The sequence below is a fragment of the Clupea harengus genome, unplaced genomic scaffold (assembly GCF_900700415.2).
Source record: "Clupea harengus unplaced genomic scaffold, Ch_v2.0.2, whole genome shotgun sequence".
Lineage (NCBI taxonomy): Eukaryota > Metazoa > Chordata > Actinopteri > Clupeiformes > Clupeidae > Clupea > Clupea harengus.
This window is the reverse complement of record NW_024879837.1, coordinates 42,707-62,244: the sequence shown is the minus strand read 5'-3', so window position 1 is coordinate 62,244 and position 19,538 is coordinate 42,707. Positions and strand designations below refer to the sequence as shown.

General features: G+C 41.3%; 1 protein-coding gene across 1 annotated transcript; it reads right to left on the bottom strand.

The window, feature by feature from the left end:
- Positions 1 to 5,001: 5,001 nt before the first annotated feature.
- LOC122130487 (fucolectin-6-like) lies at positions 5,002 to 10,270 on the bottom strand. Its single transcript, XM_042705204.1, has 6 exons — positions 10,181 to 10,270; positions 9,081 to 9,152; positions 7,997 to 8,294; positions 7,359 to 7,513; positions 5,684 to 5,966; positions 5,002 to 5,448 (listed from the first exon to the last, which is right to left on the bottom strand). Exons 2-6 carry the CDS (start codon positions 9,145 to 9,147, stop codon positions 5,298 to 5,300), a joined length of 954 nt encoding a protein of 317 aa, XP_042561138.1. The 5' UTR covers positions 9,148 to 9,152; positions 10,181 to 10,270; the 3' UTR covers positions 5,002 to 5,297.
- Between the last annotated feature and the right edge of the window lie 9,268 nt (positions 10,271 to 19,538).

Genomic DNA, 19,538 nt, shown 5'->3' with positions numbered 1-19,538 from the left:
TATATGATTTTCGCCTAAATTAAACTGCCTTGTTTGAATGGGAGCCACCTTTGGCCATATGGTGTACTGCAGATCTGATGCGTGTAGTCCAGTGCTGCATCCCTACCCGATCAGAGAAGCCTATGCTTTTGATCGGGTAGGTTGACTGTACAAAGCACTGTACCTGATATGTTCCCGACTAGCCGTAAACTCCGCTAGCCACGTCCATGCTTTAAATGTACTGTTCAATATAGCATGCATGGATTTAACTGTTTAGTTAAACATGCATTGAAAGTATTATTACGTATTAAGTATTATTATTATTATGACAGCGAATGTTAGCGAGTTTTACCGAACGTTAATTAGCTATCGTTCCATGTGTTCAGACATTCTGTCTGGCGCATTGCTGGCTAGCAAGCGCTGATAGTGTACAATAGGATATTGACGTAGATGTTGCCTATATGTAACGCTTTATATTTTGCTTGTGCAGATGCTGTACGTTCACACCAAAGCCTGAAGGCAATGTTTTGATTTATTTTCTAAAGGTATGTGGCTCCATAATGTAAATAGGTTTGAATGAAGTGCTGTAACTCTGTGCACTTAGGCTACAGTTATGCCCATTCCACTGTGTATGGGAAGTTAAAAGTTTTGTACATATTTTCTATTACTGAAGTAATCAGCAGAGAAGCCTATGCTTTTGATCGGATGCTGTACGTTCACACCAAAGCCTGAAGGCAATGTTTTGATTTATTTTCTAAAGGAAAATAAAAGAAAGTTCAACAGTTTCGCCTCCGTCTCCCCGTTGCTTGACCATCGTAGTATATCAGTTTTCTAAAAGTAAATTGATGTTTAAGTTGATAACTTTGACGAATCCCATGTGTTATGTTATTTTCCATGCACTGTAGTGATCGTACAGCAGTTTGCATGTTTTACAGAACGTTTGTTAATGTTTTCCTTTTCACCGTGAGTTTCTACATTCTTAGATTAACGTGACTAGGCGTACACTCCGCTAGCCACGTCCATGCTTTTAATGTACTGTTTGATCTAGCGTGCATGGATTGAACTGTTAAGGTAAACATGCATTGAAAGTAATATTACTCTACGACTATCATGTGTGTATGTTTAATCTCATTGCTTCGGTATGTGTTTAAGACGAGAGCGAATGTTAGCGAGTTTTCCCGAACGTTAATTAGCTGCACTAATACAACGTTTGTGCAGGTACATGTTTTGAGTTTACCTCAGATGAAGAACTCGGAGGTTATTGTGTGCGGGTAAATTGATTTCTAATTTTGGTGTGTATTTGTGGTTTGTCTGTTGTATAGATACCTCACCCCTCACTCCTGAAATGGTAGTAGGGCAACCCACTCCAGAAGTTGTCAGGAGTTTTGTTCCGGACAAATCTAGGTGGAGCAAGCCACTGAGTTTGTCCCAGCATGAACAGGTATCAATATATACACCTGGTGAAGGGTTGCTGATGACTACATTGATGTGGTCTTGTACTTGTATATAGTTAATGTTGAACTTGTATAAAATGTTTAAAATATATTTGATTATGCTTCTAACAGCTCCAAAACACTCTTGGCATGAGTGATGAGGAGGAGGTGGCATACACTGATGGCATTGCATTAAGGAGAAAGGACTTCATTACACTTGCTAATCCTGTAGAAGTTGACGGAAATTTAAGAATATCATGACATACTAACAGTTTAACAGTGAAGTACAGTGCTTTGTGGTATAATGTCCCTTTTTTCCAATAGGTGCTGAATTTTGGGTTTCCAGCTTCTACAAAGAATAGCTAGTCAACAGGTAGCAAAGATCTTTTTAACAGTTTTGGAACACTCAAGTCAGCATATTTTGCTTACATCCACACTGATACCTAAATACTTTTTAGAACATTGACATCTTTGCTGCTGATTGCCATGTGACTCTCACCTGGTTGCCCCCATATTCAGCAGACCCCATGGATCACCTCCCTGTATGTACCAATATAATGATTTATAGTTATTCTTCATACTAAAGTGTTATCTATATACCATATGCCATGCTGTCTTCATCCTAAAATGCCCCCCCACCCAGTGTTTGTCATGACTTGTGACATGAAAGGAATTCTGCATCAGAGAATCATAATTTTCCACCTGCTGAAATGGAAACACCCAAGCAAGTGCTCATGGCATATGGTAGTTAATATGGTTCCATAATCATTACTCTGTCATTTCTTTTTTTCTTTGGATCTTTTCTCTGGGGTAGTTCCTGTTCAAAACCCCAAGTTACATTTCCCAGCAGTTATCAAATCTGAAGGACCTGCATTGTAGTACAGTGCACATCTGTGATTATAATACTCCGTTTTTCTCCATTATCCATTTTTTGTTTTCAGAGAACTTTCTCAGGAGATAAGTGAGTGTCTGGACAGATTTTTCATGTGACAACCTTGAGGTATGTGAGTGTGTGTGAGTGGAATTGTAACAATTCACAGCTTACCTCTTCTTAAACCTTTTTTGATGTATTTTTCTAACCTTTAACCCGAACACAGGGCATTCCCAAGCAGAGAGGCTCTAATAGTTGTGGGGTGTTCATCCTAATGGTAAGAAATATTGCCATCCTGTGTATAAGGATCCTTGCATAATTCCTTCCTGTAATCTTGTGGTTTGTTCATGGATACTTCAATTTGTTTGTTTACAGTATGCTGTCTACATCGTCTTTGGCCTCTCTTTTGACTTCACAGAGGTGTGTTTTTCAAACGCTTTTTAACATTTCATCTTATAAGGTCTATGTTTCAATTAAAATGTGTGCTTTTCCACAAACTAGTCGGACATGAGCATTGCAAGGCGATGGTGGTCAATTCTGTTGCTGGACAACTTTCCACCAAGGTAACTCCTATTAACTAGGGTTTTTCCAACTGTTTTTAACTTATGAAAAACTTGGACATTTGAACCCTTCTATATGTTGCCATCCATAAGATTTACTTATGTCAAACCTCTGCTGAAGGCTGTCATCTGACAAAAGCAGAAAAAGGAGGCAGATAACCAACACAGCAGGACAGTGTGGTAATATTTTCTTTCTTAAGTTTTTGGACATGTTTCTCTGGACAATTCATGACTTTATAGAGACTGATCTGTTCTACAACATACTTGACATATGTGCATGGCAAGGTTGTGTTAGACGATTTCATAGTATAGTGATTGTTCAATGAAACTCATTTTTGCCTTGATGCAGCAGTGGAGGCCCTGACTGTGGAGGAGTGTCCCCCCTCCTTGTAAAAGACCAACTGTGGAGGTAAGGTAACCTGTCAGGGTGTGGTGTAATATGGGAGCTCCCTTGAATAATGTCAAATCTACTAAACCCTTTTTTTTTTTTTTTTTTTATCTTTCCCTTACTAACCCTATCTTTCCCTTTCCCTAACCCAGACCACAAACATCATGTCAGACCTGACAACTGCAGTGGAGTGGACAAGGCGCCATATGACGCGGTTCCAGGGACGTGTCTCCTTGCCCACAATTATTTATATGACAGAGGTGGAAAAAGAGGATGCAGTGCGCACGCTGAGAACCAGCGATGACCTGGAGGCTAAAGACCCCTTCTTGTTCATATTCACACAACAAGAGGACATGGAGGTGTTTCTCCAAGATTGTGCGGATCAACAGGACCTCGAAGTTCATGCTATGTTCTATGGTGAACTGTAGTGCCTCTGTTACTCTTTAAGTTCTATTTTAAAATGTTATGCGTTTCTGTGCATCAATGTTTCTTGTTTTGATGTACCTTTGTTTACTCTATAAAAACTGCCATATGTTTGTGTGTGTGGTGTGTGGAATACGTTGTTTTTTTGATAAAGCACTATTTTTTTTTATTGTTTCGTCCTGATTAAATGTTCTTACGATAAAAAGTGATTTGTGGTTTTGTTTATGTAGAGCACAGTCTTATTGATTGACACTTTTACACACACAGTCTAGTAACAATATAGGCTAAATCACAATCTGGAGAAAATCACAGAAAATATGGTAAGCACTGAGGCAAAGATCTGATTGTGATGTCAAATATTTAGCTTTTCATAAAATAAATAAATACAGTTTTCGACGCACAGTCGGCATCGAGAATATTTTTGTCTTTAATACCACACACTGGAGTGGAGTTAACATACCCGTAATGTAATTATGCCGGATTGCTCTGTTGTATTATAAATATAAAGGCTGAAATTATCTTTACCACGGTAAAAGCAATAGCCTATTTGACTTTAAAAGGAGCTTGTTCCTTATCGCAGTTCACTGCGATATAACAGTATGGTACATGACACTAGTCATGGGCCTAAATCGAAGCATTTATCCATTCACGCCTGAAAGGCAGCGAGATCTGTCAGCGCGCACTCCTGAGCCCGTCCCTCAGGAGTCTATATCTTGAATCGCGCACCACAGATCAGTCTCTTTGAAAACTTCGCAAGAACGAAGTGCCAGCTCCGAGTATATCCTCTACGCTACCAAAAGTCAAAGAGTTTAGACACTACCCCGACTGCGGGCACACCCGTGTTAAGGGTGACCGCCACCGTCGGTGCATGACCTGCCTCGGCAGGGACCACGCAGAGGTCGCGCTCTCAGGCGCTGACCCTGTCTGTGCCATCTGTGCTAGCCTCATGCTAGCTAAGGCTACCAGGCGCCTTGCGCTATGGGAACCGAGGGGGCTGCACCGGCTCCATCCGGGTGTTGACATTAATTTGGCCTCTGACCCACTCTCCTTTGGCTTATCTCCTTGCATATCTGCTGAGCTGACAGCCATGTCAAAGATAGGTAAATGGGCACATCAGCATGTATTTACTTGTGAAGCTGCTCTGAGACCAAGACAAAGAAAAATGATGTGTAAGCTGACATGTACAAAAGCTCTTAAAGCACATTGCTACGTCTGGACTGCGTCCTGTTACTGTTTCAAGAGATAAAGTCACCTCTGAGCAGCAGGGATAGGAACTGCTCCACTCAAGCTTGTGAAATGAACCAGTCATGTGTATTTGTAGAAAGTGAACTCAAAACCACACAGGAGTGCATTTCATTCTTTAATTGGCTTTGATTCATCACACAACAGAGCACAATAATTCAATATGAAATATCCAACACTCCCTGGAGAAATGGAAATCATTACACTTAGACTATGTACCTACAGGTAGGAGAGCGAGAGACAGAGAAAGAGATAGGCATAACCTTCACTTTGTTAATCAGACACCCAATCATTGCTGAGGACTTTCATATGACAGATATAAAATGTTATGCCAAAATATACAGCTACAAGAATATTGGTGTACAGATGGCTTGTCTCCTCCTGTGCCGTTTCCCTGGGCTTTAGTCCAGCGGTGATCCATATACCTCCACCTCACAGAGAGTCAGGTACTCTGCACGTCCAGGAATCACCACGGTAACATAGCGTCCCTCCATCCCATTACACTCAAAGGTCTCGGAAACTCCACCAGGAATAGAGGAGATTACGGCACACCTGAAAAGGATATAGTTCAAAATAACCTCACATTAATACAGGATCCTTGAGCATAAACTATACCATCCTGTCATTGTTTTAGTAAGTATTCCAAATAGTCTAGTCCTTTGTAGAGGGTAACGGATGTCATAGGGTGCAGTTACAGAAAAATGATGCATGCCAAGGACAATACAAAGAACGGCATGTCAACTGAGAGCTACTGGTGTCAACATGGTGTTGAGATACCAATTATTACCTGGGGTTGTTGATGCCGTTGTTGTCCAAAGAATTTCCAATTCGGATTTCAGCTCCATTCAGTCTACTGGGAGCAGAATCCTTCCTGTTGGTGATTATCACAGAGAAGACTTTATATTTTTGGAGCAAATCCACTCTCCACCAAGGGTTGAGATGAGCTTCTGTGTGAGTACAGGAACCATGGCGATACATGCCGTCACGATTCCCATCAATGGCATTGTATGCGAATCCATTTCCATAAAGGTCTGACTGAGTTGCTTTCCCTCTTAAAGCCACATTCTCACCTGAATGGAAACAATGAAAGAACAATGACAAATGAGCAACTAGGCTAACAATTATGTACAGTTAAGAACCATGCCCTGTCTGAAGTGGTTGAGTATGCTTTTTGGCAATTCAATTGTTTTCAACAAGGTTATCTACTGCTCATATGCTTACATCACATCAGATCAGATTAGCTTTGCTTGTTTTCTGAACAGCTTTGACCATGTGCAGAAAAGTATACTGTATGCGTCATGTGACATCAGAACTCAGATGAAGGTTTTCGGATGAAAGAGTTTATTAATGAATACAGCCAGGGAACAGGACACAAACAGGGCGTACTAAGAAACAAATAGGAGACACTCAGAAGTATGCAAGACAACCTTAAGACAGGACTAGAAAAGAGACAGAACTAGACTAAACAGAATCGCCCTCTGGAACACGTAAACAAGACACTACACTTAACCAAGTGTTTAACAGGACTCAGGAATGTAACTAGAAAGGCAAAATAAAACGGAACCAAGATACACGGTGTCTAACTCCGGAAGACAAACTTTGGGTGTATGGGGAGTAACTATTGAATTTACAGGGGATTGTAAACAAACAAACCAAGACAGAGACTATAATTAAGAATACGAACTTAGGATCACAGAAACAGTCTAACTCTGGCTCAAAACCGCGAGGGCGCAGAACAGAAATACACGGCACGAAGCCAGAAAAGAAACTCACAGAAGACCTGGGGTCGTGAGGCACGGAACTCTGGGAAACGTATGCCTGGGAGCCAGGAGGCACGGAACTCGCTGATGTGGAAGACAGTGGACAGGGAGCTCGTTGGGATAAGCCAGCGGACAAGGAAATCACAAAATCAGAACAGGAGGCAGAATCCTGTAAACCATGGATGAGTCGCGGAGATGGCGACTCGGGCAGTAGATTTGCCCATATAGCGACGAGACCAGACACCGGAGTCAGGGGAGTGAAGAGTATAAGTAGGGTGTGAAACAGGTGCGTGTGATTGTGATCTGGAGAAGTGAAAAGACGTGCAGCTGAGGAGAGTGGACGTGACTGATGATTGGGATGATGTGCAGCTGGGCGAGTGCGAGTGTGCTGAAGGGGCCGTGACCGGAGCGGATGTCAGCACAGACGTGACAGTATGTGTTTAATTGACAGGAAGTAAAATGCCTCTTGAACAAGAAATTTACTTAGATCCCTCTTCCATTTAATTTACCGAAAAATCCGAGCAAGTGTGGGGATACTGAAAACAATTAATAATTGTAATTGTTCTAAAGCTGTTCAGTCTTGACAGACATTTGCAAAGTTGTTTTAATATTGCAACATTTTTACATGCTTTTATTCTAAAAAAAAACTAAATATTTTGTGTATGTTGTGATGTGTGATATATTTACAAGAACAATGCTTACCGTTTGGGGCCAGATAGCCATACACCTCCACCTCACAAAGTGTCAAAATCTTGTTGTTTCCAGGCAAAACGACATTAACATAGCGGCCCTCCAACCCTTTATCCCAGCTGAAGGTGTGGGTTTTCCCAGCTGGGATAGAGGATATAACCTCTGCCCTGAAAGTGAAGTCAAGAGTTAGTGTTGTGTACAAATGTCAAATATTCAGCACAAATATATGAAAACAATGACCTTGTCCGAGTTTGCCTTATGATTAATCACTTTGACAAACATGCCAGGACAGAATATCTACTTATTCATTAATTGGTTGATTAATTACTGAATACAGTGCACTCCTTGTATAACATTGCAACATGTTACAAAATGAACATGTAGTTTGAGTCAAGAGTTTATGGTACATTGTACCTAAAAAAAATAAACTGTTGCCTCAGTGAAGCGGTTCTCTGCCATTCACTTTACAAACCACCTACTGCAATACAGTGATATCAGGGGAAGGAGGCGGAAGAGTAAACAATATTCACTTTTGCATTTGCAGCTGCTCATTGAAATGGACCGTGGGTCTATGCATTAGAAATTCTGAAATAACCTTTCTACCCAGTCACTTTCAATCAGTTAACAACTAGAGCAAATGATAATCTTACAGTGGATTGCCATTGCCATTGTCCAGCAGGGAGCTGCCAATGTGAATCTCAGCTCCGTTCATTCTCTCAGAGCAGCAGTCTCCTCTGTTGGTGATGACCACTGAAGTAATAGTGTACTGCCTCAGTAGATCAACCCTCCACCAGGGATTAGTCTGTGTATCAGTAGCAGTGCAAGATCCATGATGATAATGTGGGTCACGATTTCCATCTATGGCATTTTGGGCATGACCTTCCCCTGCCCAGGGGTTTCCAATCAGGTCTGACTGGGTGGCCTTTCCATACAATGCTACATTTCTACCTGTAAAAAAAAATATTTTTCACATCAATATGACTTGAACAACAACAACAGCGTATCTTATTTTCTTTTCTTTGTTAAGGCAAATCCCAAAGAACAAAGGCTTGACTGTGTAGCCACCCCCCTCAAAGCCATGTTCTATAAGAGGGAATACAGTACATTGATGAATTAGTTAAAAGCAAGACATTGCATATGGATCAACAGTGTATTTTGAAACATTCAATTTTGTAAGATGAAAAAAGGCCATCTGCAGTAGATCACCGGAGAAAGATTCATGGTTTGATCATGGGATAATATTGATTATTAATTATTTTAAATGGATAATGGCTCCACCAATTGGGGAATTAGAGAAATTGGTCAGCAAAACTAAATGTACAGTGTCTAAGAAGTTTTACAGGTGATAGTTGAGTCAAACTATAATATAGTTTATAGTTCCAATATGAAAAATACACTAACATCTCTACATTATATCCACTACATGTGGCTTAATCAGTGTAATCTGAGATGACATGCTATAAAGAAATGAATGCAAAAATAGTCTTCATTATGTATTTATTCTTCATTTTATTTTTGTCTTTACCATATAGAATTTTACATTGTACATACAGTGAATCAAATAAGTATCAGATGTGAAATGCAGACATCCGGTAATGAGAAGATATGTTTTTACCAGTTCCATTGTAACATGGCACTCACCTTTCTCACCCAGCTGAACTCTATGTATTCTGTATACAAAACAGATGTCATGTGTAATGTGGCATCTCACAACCAATAAAAGCTATGGTTTACCTTGATATTCAGCCAGAACTGTCAGTCCAAGTAAATGAAGAAAGCAAAGAGACAAAATCACCCTCATCCTGGCTGTAAAGAAAACAATAATGTATTGTAAGTGTAGTATCGCTACTGAATCTGATATTCGCTATCGCTCAGTCGATACGCCAAAACCCCAGTTTGATATTTGACCTGACCTCACTCGATTAGTAGCCTAAGTAGTTATTATTGCTACAGTATGATGTTAAAATTACAGGGTAAATGCCAAAAATGCCAAACACTGTTCTGGTGAACCCAACAGCCAGAGCTTTTTTATTTTGCTAAAATACAAGAAATTAGCTGTGGCACAATACATATTTACAGTGTCTTTATACATTCAGAAACCGCAATAAATCCCTTCAGTACGAAAGGGATTTATTTTTGGATAATGACGGACAGTACATTATCCCTGACAAAATATGTTAACGCAGTTAACGCAACTTTGATTACTTCCGGTGTGCGTTGACCCGACACGAAACCGCCGTGTGCCTGCAGTCAGATAGGAGAGACCGAGACAGTAGTGGAATATGGTGAGCTGAGGGATTGTTGGGCGGAAAGTTTCTGTTAAAGAGGCAAAATGACGGAACAAACGAAAAAACTAAAGTTGTAGGCTATGTAGCATTTGTCAAGCTGAATTTAGCCATCACGGAAGCAGCTCGTCTTCAAATTATCACTTTAATGCAAAGCACCTGACAAAAAGCAGTCCCAGGTTAGATGGTCGCCAACCCACACCCAACGACTTATAAAAATAACTAGACCAGTCCTTGAAAAGGTTATCAACGCTGTAGCAGTTTTGGTTGCCGGTGACTGTCGGCCCATCAACAACATAGTTGAAGACGGTGGGCTGACTGAGGTGTTCCGAAGTGATTACTCGTTAATTTATAAAATGTAGTCTTTGGAAGAAAAACAAACTTTTAATCGCGATTAATCTAGATTAATGAATTTCAAAATGTGAGATTAATTAGTTAATTTTTGTTCATCTATTGACAGCCATAATAATAATAGAAAAGGAATAATAAATACAAATTTAGACAAGTTTATCAAATATGCAACAAATAATATAACAACCACACACTCACCTCTCCGGTTGGCAGACTCGGTTCAGACTCGGGGAGTGCAGTCACACAACCTGCTGATAGCGACGATACCGGAGTCAGGGCAGTGAAGAGTATATAGGGTGTGAAACAGGTGCGTGAAATGACGTGCAGCTGGGAAGAGTGGACGTGACTGATGATTGGGATGATGTGCAGCTGGGCGAGTGCGAGTGTGCTGAAGGGGCCGGAGAGGGAGTTAAATCTCTCAATGCTGGATGAAAGTCTCCGTGCGGGAGTTTAAAGTCGCTCCAGGGTTTTCATTATGTCAGGTAAGAATACCTTGAGTTTGCAAGGTTTATTTTTGTGGTACATTGTAATACCTGCACTGTAATACTAGTACTCTGCACCATATGTAACAGAGTTCAAAATGTAGTGTATGGTTTTATATGATTTTCGCCAAAATTAAACTGCCTTGTTTGAATGGGAGCTACCTTTGGCCATATGGTGTACTGCAGATCTGATGCGTGTAGTCCAGTGCTGCTTCCCTACCCGATCAGAGAAGCCTATGCTTTTGATCGGGTAGGTTGACTGTACAAAGCACTGTACCTGATATGTTCCCGACTAGCCGTAAACTCCGCTAGCCACGTCCATGCTTTAAATCAGGGGTGCAAACTCGTCACCTTTCGGCGAAATTCGCCGTTTTTGATCCAAAATAGGTCATTTGTGTGATTCGTGTAGATCTGCAATACAAATATTTTTAGGGGGGGGGTCCTCCAAGTAATCTGCGAACGCAAGCTGTCATGAATATTTTTTTCAAACTTGTTCGTTTGGCCAACTCCATGTCACCATGACAGGCACGCTTTTTATTTCGGGTCTTCTGCCTCGATGCCGTAATAGACACGTGTATTACAAGACATGTCTTTCGGGTGAAAGCGTTGGTTTCGAGCGGCCTTTTTAATATGGCATTTACGGTAACGTGTGACGTTGGTACGCTGCAAGAACGTTATACTATCTAACGTAGGCTAACGTGCTAATGTCAGACAGTTGGCTGACAGACGCCTCGCAAATCACATCAACTATTTTTGTTGGTTACAATAACGGTGTTATCGGATAGTACAGTGTCTTTTTCTCGGTAACTTTTGAAAAATCTAAGCGTGAAAACGCCGAAAAATTTACATTTACTTAAAAGACATGGCCGTCAGCCGAGTTTGGTCCGGAGTTTAGCTGCTAAAGTTATCTTCTGTCCTGTCGTTTGAAGCAAACCCTTTAGCTCTGGCATTGGTCTCCCATTATGTATTTATCTATCACTTCACTGGATTGGAAGTCTATTTTCCAGGCTATCGCACGCCCCCTTCATTGAGGCAGAGGTTAGGTTTGCCTCCCCTATGTGCTTTTTCACTGTGGTTTTATGACAGATCAGCAAGACTAAATAGCTTCTTCACATACGTGAAATACATTACATTACCTATTATATGGATACAAACGACATATAATAAAAGTGTCTACAAATATTTCAGTGATGACAAACAATGAGAAAGCAAAAGTCATGCGCTCAACCCAGTGTGTAAGGGATTACACAATCTGAGATGAGGCGCAGCTCGTCGCTGCCTCACCTCGCGAGTCGCCTCTGTTTGAACAGGACATGGTCAAATTCAGCGATTTTGATTATAAAAATGATCGGAATCATACAAAAAAAATTAATTTAAAGCAAAGATCAGTAGATACATATTAATATTTATTTGATCATTATTTGTTTTTTACTTTTCATGAGGTATGTGTATGACCCGTTTTCTACTGCCGGGCGCTTCACTGCAACTGAACAAACTTACCACTCTCCTATTTCAGTTTGGTTTCAGAATGAGAGAATTTTAGGAGGAGGATGCCATTACTGTGGCTCAACTAGGAGTCAGGTGCAAATGGGCCTTGTCCTGACAAGCTAGACTCAAAGAGTAATGTAAAGGGAAAAGAATATGTGTTCCCACTGTCACAGTTTTTCAAGAACACGGAGAAGCTAGGCCATGCCAGCCTCTGTTTATTTTCGGTTCCTATAGTTGGCCCCTTTTTTTTGCTTAATACCTGATGGAGATCTGTGACCTAATGTGCTTTGGTGAAGTAGACTGGAGTGGGTGGTCGGGAGGGTATTGGGGTGGGTGGTTGGGTTGGCCTGTGCCCGTGCAACATTCAACACAGGAATGTTTATGATGAAACTGTAACCAGAGCACAAAATTGTTTACAACAAAGTTATTCATAGATCTAGCCTCATCATTTTGTTGTCAAAGTGCACCAGATTGATGCATTGAACTTTAAAATGTGCAAAATGTTCCTATATATAAAATATATTCCCCCGGGGAGCATGCCCCGGACCCTCCTAGGGGGTTCGCATCGTTGTCACCTTTTTCATCCCTGATGAGTTTGCACCCCTGTTAAATGTACTGTTCAATATAGCATGCATGGATTTAACTGTTTAGTTAAACATGCATTGAAAGTATTATTACGTATTAAGTATTAAGTATTATTATTATTATGACAGCGAATGTTAGCAAGTTTTACCGAACGTTAATTAGCTATCGTTCCATGTGTTCAGACATTCTGTCTGGCGCATTGCTGGCTAGCAAGCGCTGATAGTGTACAATAGGATATTGACGTAGATGTTGCCTATATGTAACGCTTTATATTTTGCTTGTGCAGATGCTGTACGTTCACACCAAAGCCTGAAGGCAATGTTTTGATTTATTTTCTAAATGTATGTGGCTCCATAATGTAAATAGGTTTGAATGAAGTGCTGTAACTCTGTGCACTTAGGCTACAGTTATGCCCATTCCACTGTGTATGGGAAGTTAAAAGTTTTGTACATATTTTCTATTACTGAAGTAATCAGCAGAGAAGCCTATGCTTTTGATCGGATGCTGTACGTTCACACCAAAGCCTGAAGGCAATGTTTTGATTTATTTTCTAAAGGAAAATAAAAGAAAGTTCAACAGTTTCGCCTCCGTCTCCCCGTTGCTTGACCATCGTAGTATATCAGTTTTCTAAAAGTAAATTGATGTTTAAGTTGATAACTTTGACGAATCCCATGTGTTATGTTATTTTCCATGCACTGTAGTGATCGTACAGCAGTTTGCATGTTTTACAGAAAGTTTGTTAATGTTTTCCTTTTCACCGTGAGTTTCTACATTCTTAGATTAACGTGACTAGGCGTACACTCCGCTAGCCACGTCCATGCTTTTAATGTACTGTTTGATCTAGCGTGCATGGATTGAACTGTTAAGGTAAACATGCATTGAAAGTAATATTACTCTACGACTATCATGTGTGTATGTTTAATCTCATTGCTTCGGTATGTGTTTGAGACGACAGCGAATGTTAGAATAAATACTTATAAAGACACTCCGCTTATTCTTTCACGCCAAGTTAATTCCTGCGCAAGTCAGTTAACTTAACAGGTTATGGGCCCAGAGTTGAAGATAAGCGAGCGAGAATAAGTTTAACGCGACGTATAACGCGATAGCTAGCAGAAGAAGAAGCTAGAAGAAATTGGCGGGATGGCTAACCGAGCAACAGGAGTTCCAGCACCCCAGCTTGTATTCGATGGGTCTGAGGAGAAATTTGACCTTTGGGAAACACGGTTCCTAGGATGCTTACACATTCTGAAGTTAAAGGAGACTGTCTTACGAGAACCAGATGAAGCAAGCGATGAAGACAGAAGGAAGAATGCCGACTGCTATGCCGAGCTGGTAAGGCTAATAGATGATAAAAGCCTATCGCTAATCAGACACGAGGCTGCTTATGATGGCAGGAAAGCCCTGCGTATACTCAAAGAACATTATTCAGGGAAGAGCAAGCCACGGATAATAAATATGTACACATCATTAACCAAGCTTCGTATGGCAGACAGCGAGACTGTTACTGACTATTTAATAAGAGCAGAGAACATCATTACAGCATTAAGAGAGGCAGGAGAGACCATGAGTGATGGACTGATCGTAGCCATGACGCTAGGTGGACTACCTGACTCGTTCAAGCCGCTAGCCGTCCATGTGACGCAAAATGAAGATAGCGTTACATTTGCAGACTTCAAAAGAAGACTACGAGTCTATGAGGAATCAGAGAAAATGAAAATGACAGACTCAACTACAGATAATGTGATGAAAACGTATACAAGACAGGGCAGAGGCCACAGCAAGCCACACAGTCACAGAAAAGAAGAAGATGCCAACATTACTTGCTACAAGTGTGGAATAAAGGGACACATGGCGAGAATGTGTTACAGAAAAGTGTGGTGCAGTTACTGTAAGAACAACACGCATGCAGAATCACTTTGTAAGAAAAAGGGGGGACAAGATGGCGTCAGAAAAGTTGCAGAGGGACAAGATGGCGTCAGAAAAGTTGCAGAGGAGCAAGATGGCGGCCAAGACCACTTCTTCAGGCCAAATATGTGAAGAGTGATAGACCACCAGGTAACGTGAAAATGGAAGGCATCATGGTGGATGCGGGGGCGACTTCCCACATCGTGAATGACATCAACAAGTTCAAGAGCTTCGACAACTCGTTCCAGTCAGAGACCCACTCAGTGGAGTTAGCAGACGGAAGCAAGTGCAGTGGAATAGCACAACAGAGAGGAACGGCGGTGATACATCTTCTAGACAACGCAGGACGGCAACACACAGCGCAGCTACGAGATACGCTCTACATGCCATCACGACATCTTCTCAGTGGCAAGAGGAACAAATGGAGGAGCGACAATCACTTTCAAAAAGGGGGACAGTCGCATGGTCACCAAGGGTGGTAGCAGGTTTGACATCCATGAGGATGGAAATTTGTATTACTTACCAACTGTTGAGAAGGATGTTGCTCAATGTAAAGTATGTCATGATATGCAAACGTGGCATGAAATATTGGGTCATTGTAATTATGAAGATGTGAAAAGGTTGCAAGGTGTTGTGAAGGGCATGGAGATTAAGGGAGGTGCAGTAGGGTTGAATCAGTCATGTGATGTGTGTACACAGGGAAAGTTCACCCAGACAAGAAATAGGGAGCCAGATAGGAAGGCAAAGAAGCCCCTAGAACTAGTCCACACTGACTTAGCCGGTCCCATGCGGACACCAAGCATAGAAGGACACAGATATGCACAGTCCTTTACAGACGACTACTCAGGCACTATGCTTGTATACTTCCTAAAATCCAAGAGTGATACAGTGCAGGCTACAGAAAGATTCTTAGCAGACATAGCTCCTTATGGAGAAGTCAAGTGTATCCGTTCAGATAATGGCACTGAGTTTACAAGTCGAGACTTCCAGACACTGTTAACAAAAAATAGGATTAGACATGAGAGGTCTGCGCCTTACTCACCCCACCAAAATGGCACTGCAGAGAGAGGGTGGAGAACACTCTATGATATGAGCAGATGCCTACTGATAGAAAGCGGGTTACCAGATAAGCTATGGAACTACGCTGTACAGACCTCAGCTTATGTGAGAAACAGATGCTACAGCAGGCGTACAAAGAAAACGCCTTACGAGCTATTCACAGGCAAGGTACCAAACATATCCAAATTGCAAAAATTCGGATCGATGTGTTTTGCCTACAAGCAAGAGAAAAGCAAATTGGACTCCAGATGTGAGCAAGGTGTTTTCATAGGCTATGATAAAAACAGCCCAGCCTCTCTAGTATACTATCCAGACACAGAGAGGGTCCAAAAACACAGGTTGGTGAAATTCACCACTAAAACAACCAAAGAAAGGGAGACACAAACATCTGAGTCACACACAGAATATGGGGATGTACACTCTACTGTTGACAACAGTGAAGAGAATGTTGTTGATGAGAATGTGGAAAATGTACCAGGTCAGGGTGTTCAAAGTGGTGCTAGTGGGACTTCACCTGAAAAGACTGAGTACACACAGCCAGGTGAGGCCACAGAGACTGTGATCAGAAGGTACCCACCGAGAACCAAAAAGAGACCAGCTCATCTACAGGATTTTGAGACAGATGACAAACTGCACACATGCATGGACTCTTGTTACAGAGCAGTGTGTGACATACCTCAAACCTACCAGGACGCCATTGCATCAAGCAAAGCAAGGCAGTGGACGAATGCCATGAGAGAGGAGATGCAATCTCTGGAGGAGAATGAGACTTTCAGCCTTACTCAGTTGCCACCAGGCAAACAGACAGTAGGGGGCAGATGGGTTTATGCACTTAAGACAGAAATTGATGGATCTGACAAGTACAAAGCCAGAGCTTTGTAGCAAAAGGCTACAGTCAGAAACCAGGCACTGACTACGAGGAGACCTTCTCACCCACAGCTGATATGACAAGTGTGAGAGTGAGTGGTCATGCAAAAGGCTGTACAAGATAACCTAGTCCTACACCAGATGGACGTTAAAACAGCTTATTTGCATGCCCCAATTGATCGTGAGATTTATATGGAGCAACCTGAGGGTTATGAGAAAAAGTCTGAAACAGGCGAAAAACTAGTGTGTAAATTACAAAAATCTCTCTATGGTCTAAAACAGTCAGGGAGGAATTGGAATGCTATGTTGCATACATGTTTAATTGAGAATGATTTTGTACAGAACCCAGCTGATACCTGTGTGTATACGAAAGAAAAGCACAACGAGAAAGTAATCCTAATCATATGGGTTGATGATCTGATCATAGCAGCTAGCAATGAGAATGTTCTGAAACATGTAAAGGGAATGCTCACTGAAAGGTTCAAAATGAAAGACTTGGGAAAGCTGAGATATTTCTTGGGCATAGATTTCGAACAAACAGATGGTGTAGTCAAAATGTCACAGGAGAGATATGTGAGCAAAATTCTAGATCGATTCGGAATGCAGGATTGCAAACCTAGAGAAACTCCATGTGAACCAAAACTTGAATACACAGAAGCTGCAGAAAAAATGAAAGACCCAAGAAAGTACAGGGAGGCAGTAGGAAGTTTAATTTACTTGTCCACATGTACCCGACCAGACATAACTTTTGTGGTCAGTAAACTCTCCCAGCACTTTGCTGAACCAACAGTAGAACACTGGAACACATTAAAACAGGTGTTCAGGTACCTCAAAGGTACAACAGAACAGGGATTATGTTTCAGGAGAAATGACACAGAAAAACTAGGCCTAAGAGTCTACAGTGATGCTGACTGGGCATCAGATCCAGCGGATAGGCGTAGTACATCAGGATATTGTGTCAGTCTAAATGAGGAAAGCTCTTTGATATCCTGGAAAACAAGAAAACAACCGACAGTAGCTTTATCCACTTGTGAGGCTGAGTACATGTCCTTAGCATCAGCCATACAGGAATGCATCTACTTAGAACAGCTACTCAGGGGTGTAGACACATACCAATACGCACAAACAAAGGTGTATGAAGACAACCAAGGTGCCATAGCACTAGCCAAAAATCCAGTCAATAGACAACGGTGCAAGCACATTGACATCAAGTATCATTTTATTAGGGAAAATGTGAACAATGGAAAGTTTATTTTGGAATATTGTCCTACTGAGCAAATGATTGCTGATGTCTTGACAAAGTGTTGAATTCCGTTCTCCTAGATCCATGTTGATATGGAATATGTTACCGTCATTCATTAATAATTAATGAAAGGTCACTCAAAGTAGAAACGTACAGTTTTGTTTATTAGCTTACTAAACTTCTCACAGTACTGTCAGGACATCGGTAACTGTGGCATGGCTCAAAGCCGTATAAGCTACACAGGAAACTAACAGTGGTTTATATAGATTTATCAGGGAACAAATTAAGAGTCCCATTAGTGCATTTCCCCTTAACTTACATAACACATAACAGTATAAAAGTATATAACACATAACAGTATAATCGACACAATAAGAATACAAATCAGCAATATAAAGTAATACTAATTACAATTGATGAGAACACATAACTCAACACCCCCACTTGTTCTCATTATCTCAAGCCATGTACAGTGTGACATATATACAATTAATTTCCAAACAGAAAACTTTTAAACTTGACAATTTTAACTTTTGATACAGGCTTTGTTAGTATGTCTGCAACCATGTCTTCTGTTGGACAGTACTCAACATGTATTCTTCCCTCACTGAGTGCATCACGAATGAAGTGGTATTTAATATCAATGGCCCTCATTCTCGAACATTTTCTGAAGTTTCTTCTGAAATGTTTCTTACGGGCTTCGGAAAAACAACGTAAGCAAAAGACATCCGCCAAATTCATGCACGCTTGAAAATGCGGTCCTACGCAGCAGAAGTTTTCTGGGCTGTGCTCCCCCGGAAGAGTTTTCTTAAATTGAAAGCGCGTTCTCGTGCGCCTGAATTTGCATACATACACGCCCTGCCAGCTCCTTATAAGGGCACGCAACCGTAGTGACGTGTGCAGTCGGAATCGACCGAATCTACACGAAAGCAACTCGTAAACGAGTCATGTCAAAGCGGTTTCGTGTACATTACATTTAGTCATTTAGCAGACACTTTTGTCCAAAGCGACGTACAAGGGATAGAACAGTCAAGCTACGAGCAATAGAGACCTAGTGTAACAATAAATACTACTTTACATAAGAAATAGAAAAACGAAATAGGAAATAAAAACGAAGTGCAGGAATGTAACTGCTATAAGTGCAAGTTAAGCACTAGTCGAAGTGCCAGTTAGGAAGGGAGGTGCTCTCTGAAGAGTTGGGTCTTCAAAAGCTTCTTAAAGGTAGAGAGGGACGCGCCTGCTCTGGTAGTGCTAGGCAGTTCGTTCCACCAACGTGGAACTACTTGAAAATTCTGGATTGCCGTACTTGCACAGACGGCAGTGCCAAACGACGCTCACTAGACGAGCGCAGCATTCCGGTGTAGTCCTTTTATTTATTTTATGACTTCACGGTGCCTCGTAGAATCATGACTATAGGCCTACATGTGAAACGTAATTGTTAATGATACTTTAATCCGAGGATCTGTAGAGTTGATGTGAACGCAATCACCAACGATTTCTCACAAATTAATTAACACGGAGAGTTTTCTTAAATGCGATTCCTCAAAAAACCACAAGATGGCCCACGGGGCCCATGGTTTTTTAAGGAATCGCATTTGAGAAAACTCTGGCCGAGTTACGACTGCTATTTCGAGTTCGGAAAGTCTTCTGAAGTTCAGAGCAAATCCCAGATGAGAGAACTTTCATGAATGCCGAATGTTGTCCTAAATCCAATTCCTCTTAAATTCCTCTTAAATTCCTCTTAAATTCTTCTTAACTGCGTTCGAGAATGAGGCCCAATGTGTTTGGACCTCGATCTATTCACTGGGTTTTTACTCAGTGCAATAGCCCCCTGATTGTCACCATAGATCTTGGTACAAGTGTAAGCACTGTTGTCCATACCATTTAGCAGTTGAGTGAGGTACATGCTTTCTTGAGTAGTGTTTGC

What these genes read in the sequence shown, in the direction of transcription:
- LOC122130487 (XM_042705204.1), bottom strand. Translation starts at nt 9,147, where the DNA reads ATGAGGGTGATTTTGTCTCTTTGCTTTCTTCATTTACTTGGACTGACA. An exon ending in AGTTCTGGCTGAATATCAAG is followed by an intron (nt 8,295 to 9,080) that starts GTAAACCATAGC and finishes TTTTTTTTACAG; the next exon opens with GTAGAAATGTAGCATTGTAT. An exon ending in AATGGCAATGGCAATCCACT is followed by an intron (nt 7,514 to 7,996) that starts GTAAGATTATCA and finishes CTTCACTTTCAG; the next exon opens with GGCAGAGGTTATATCCTCTA.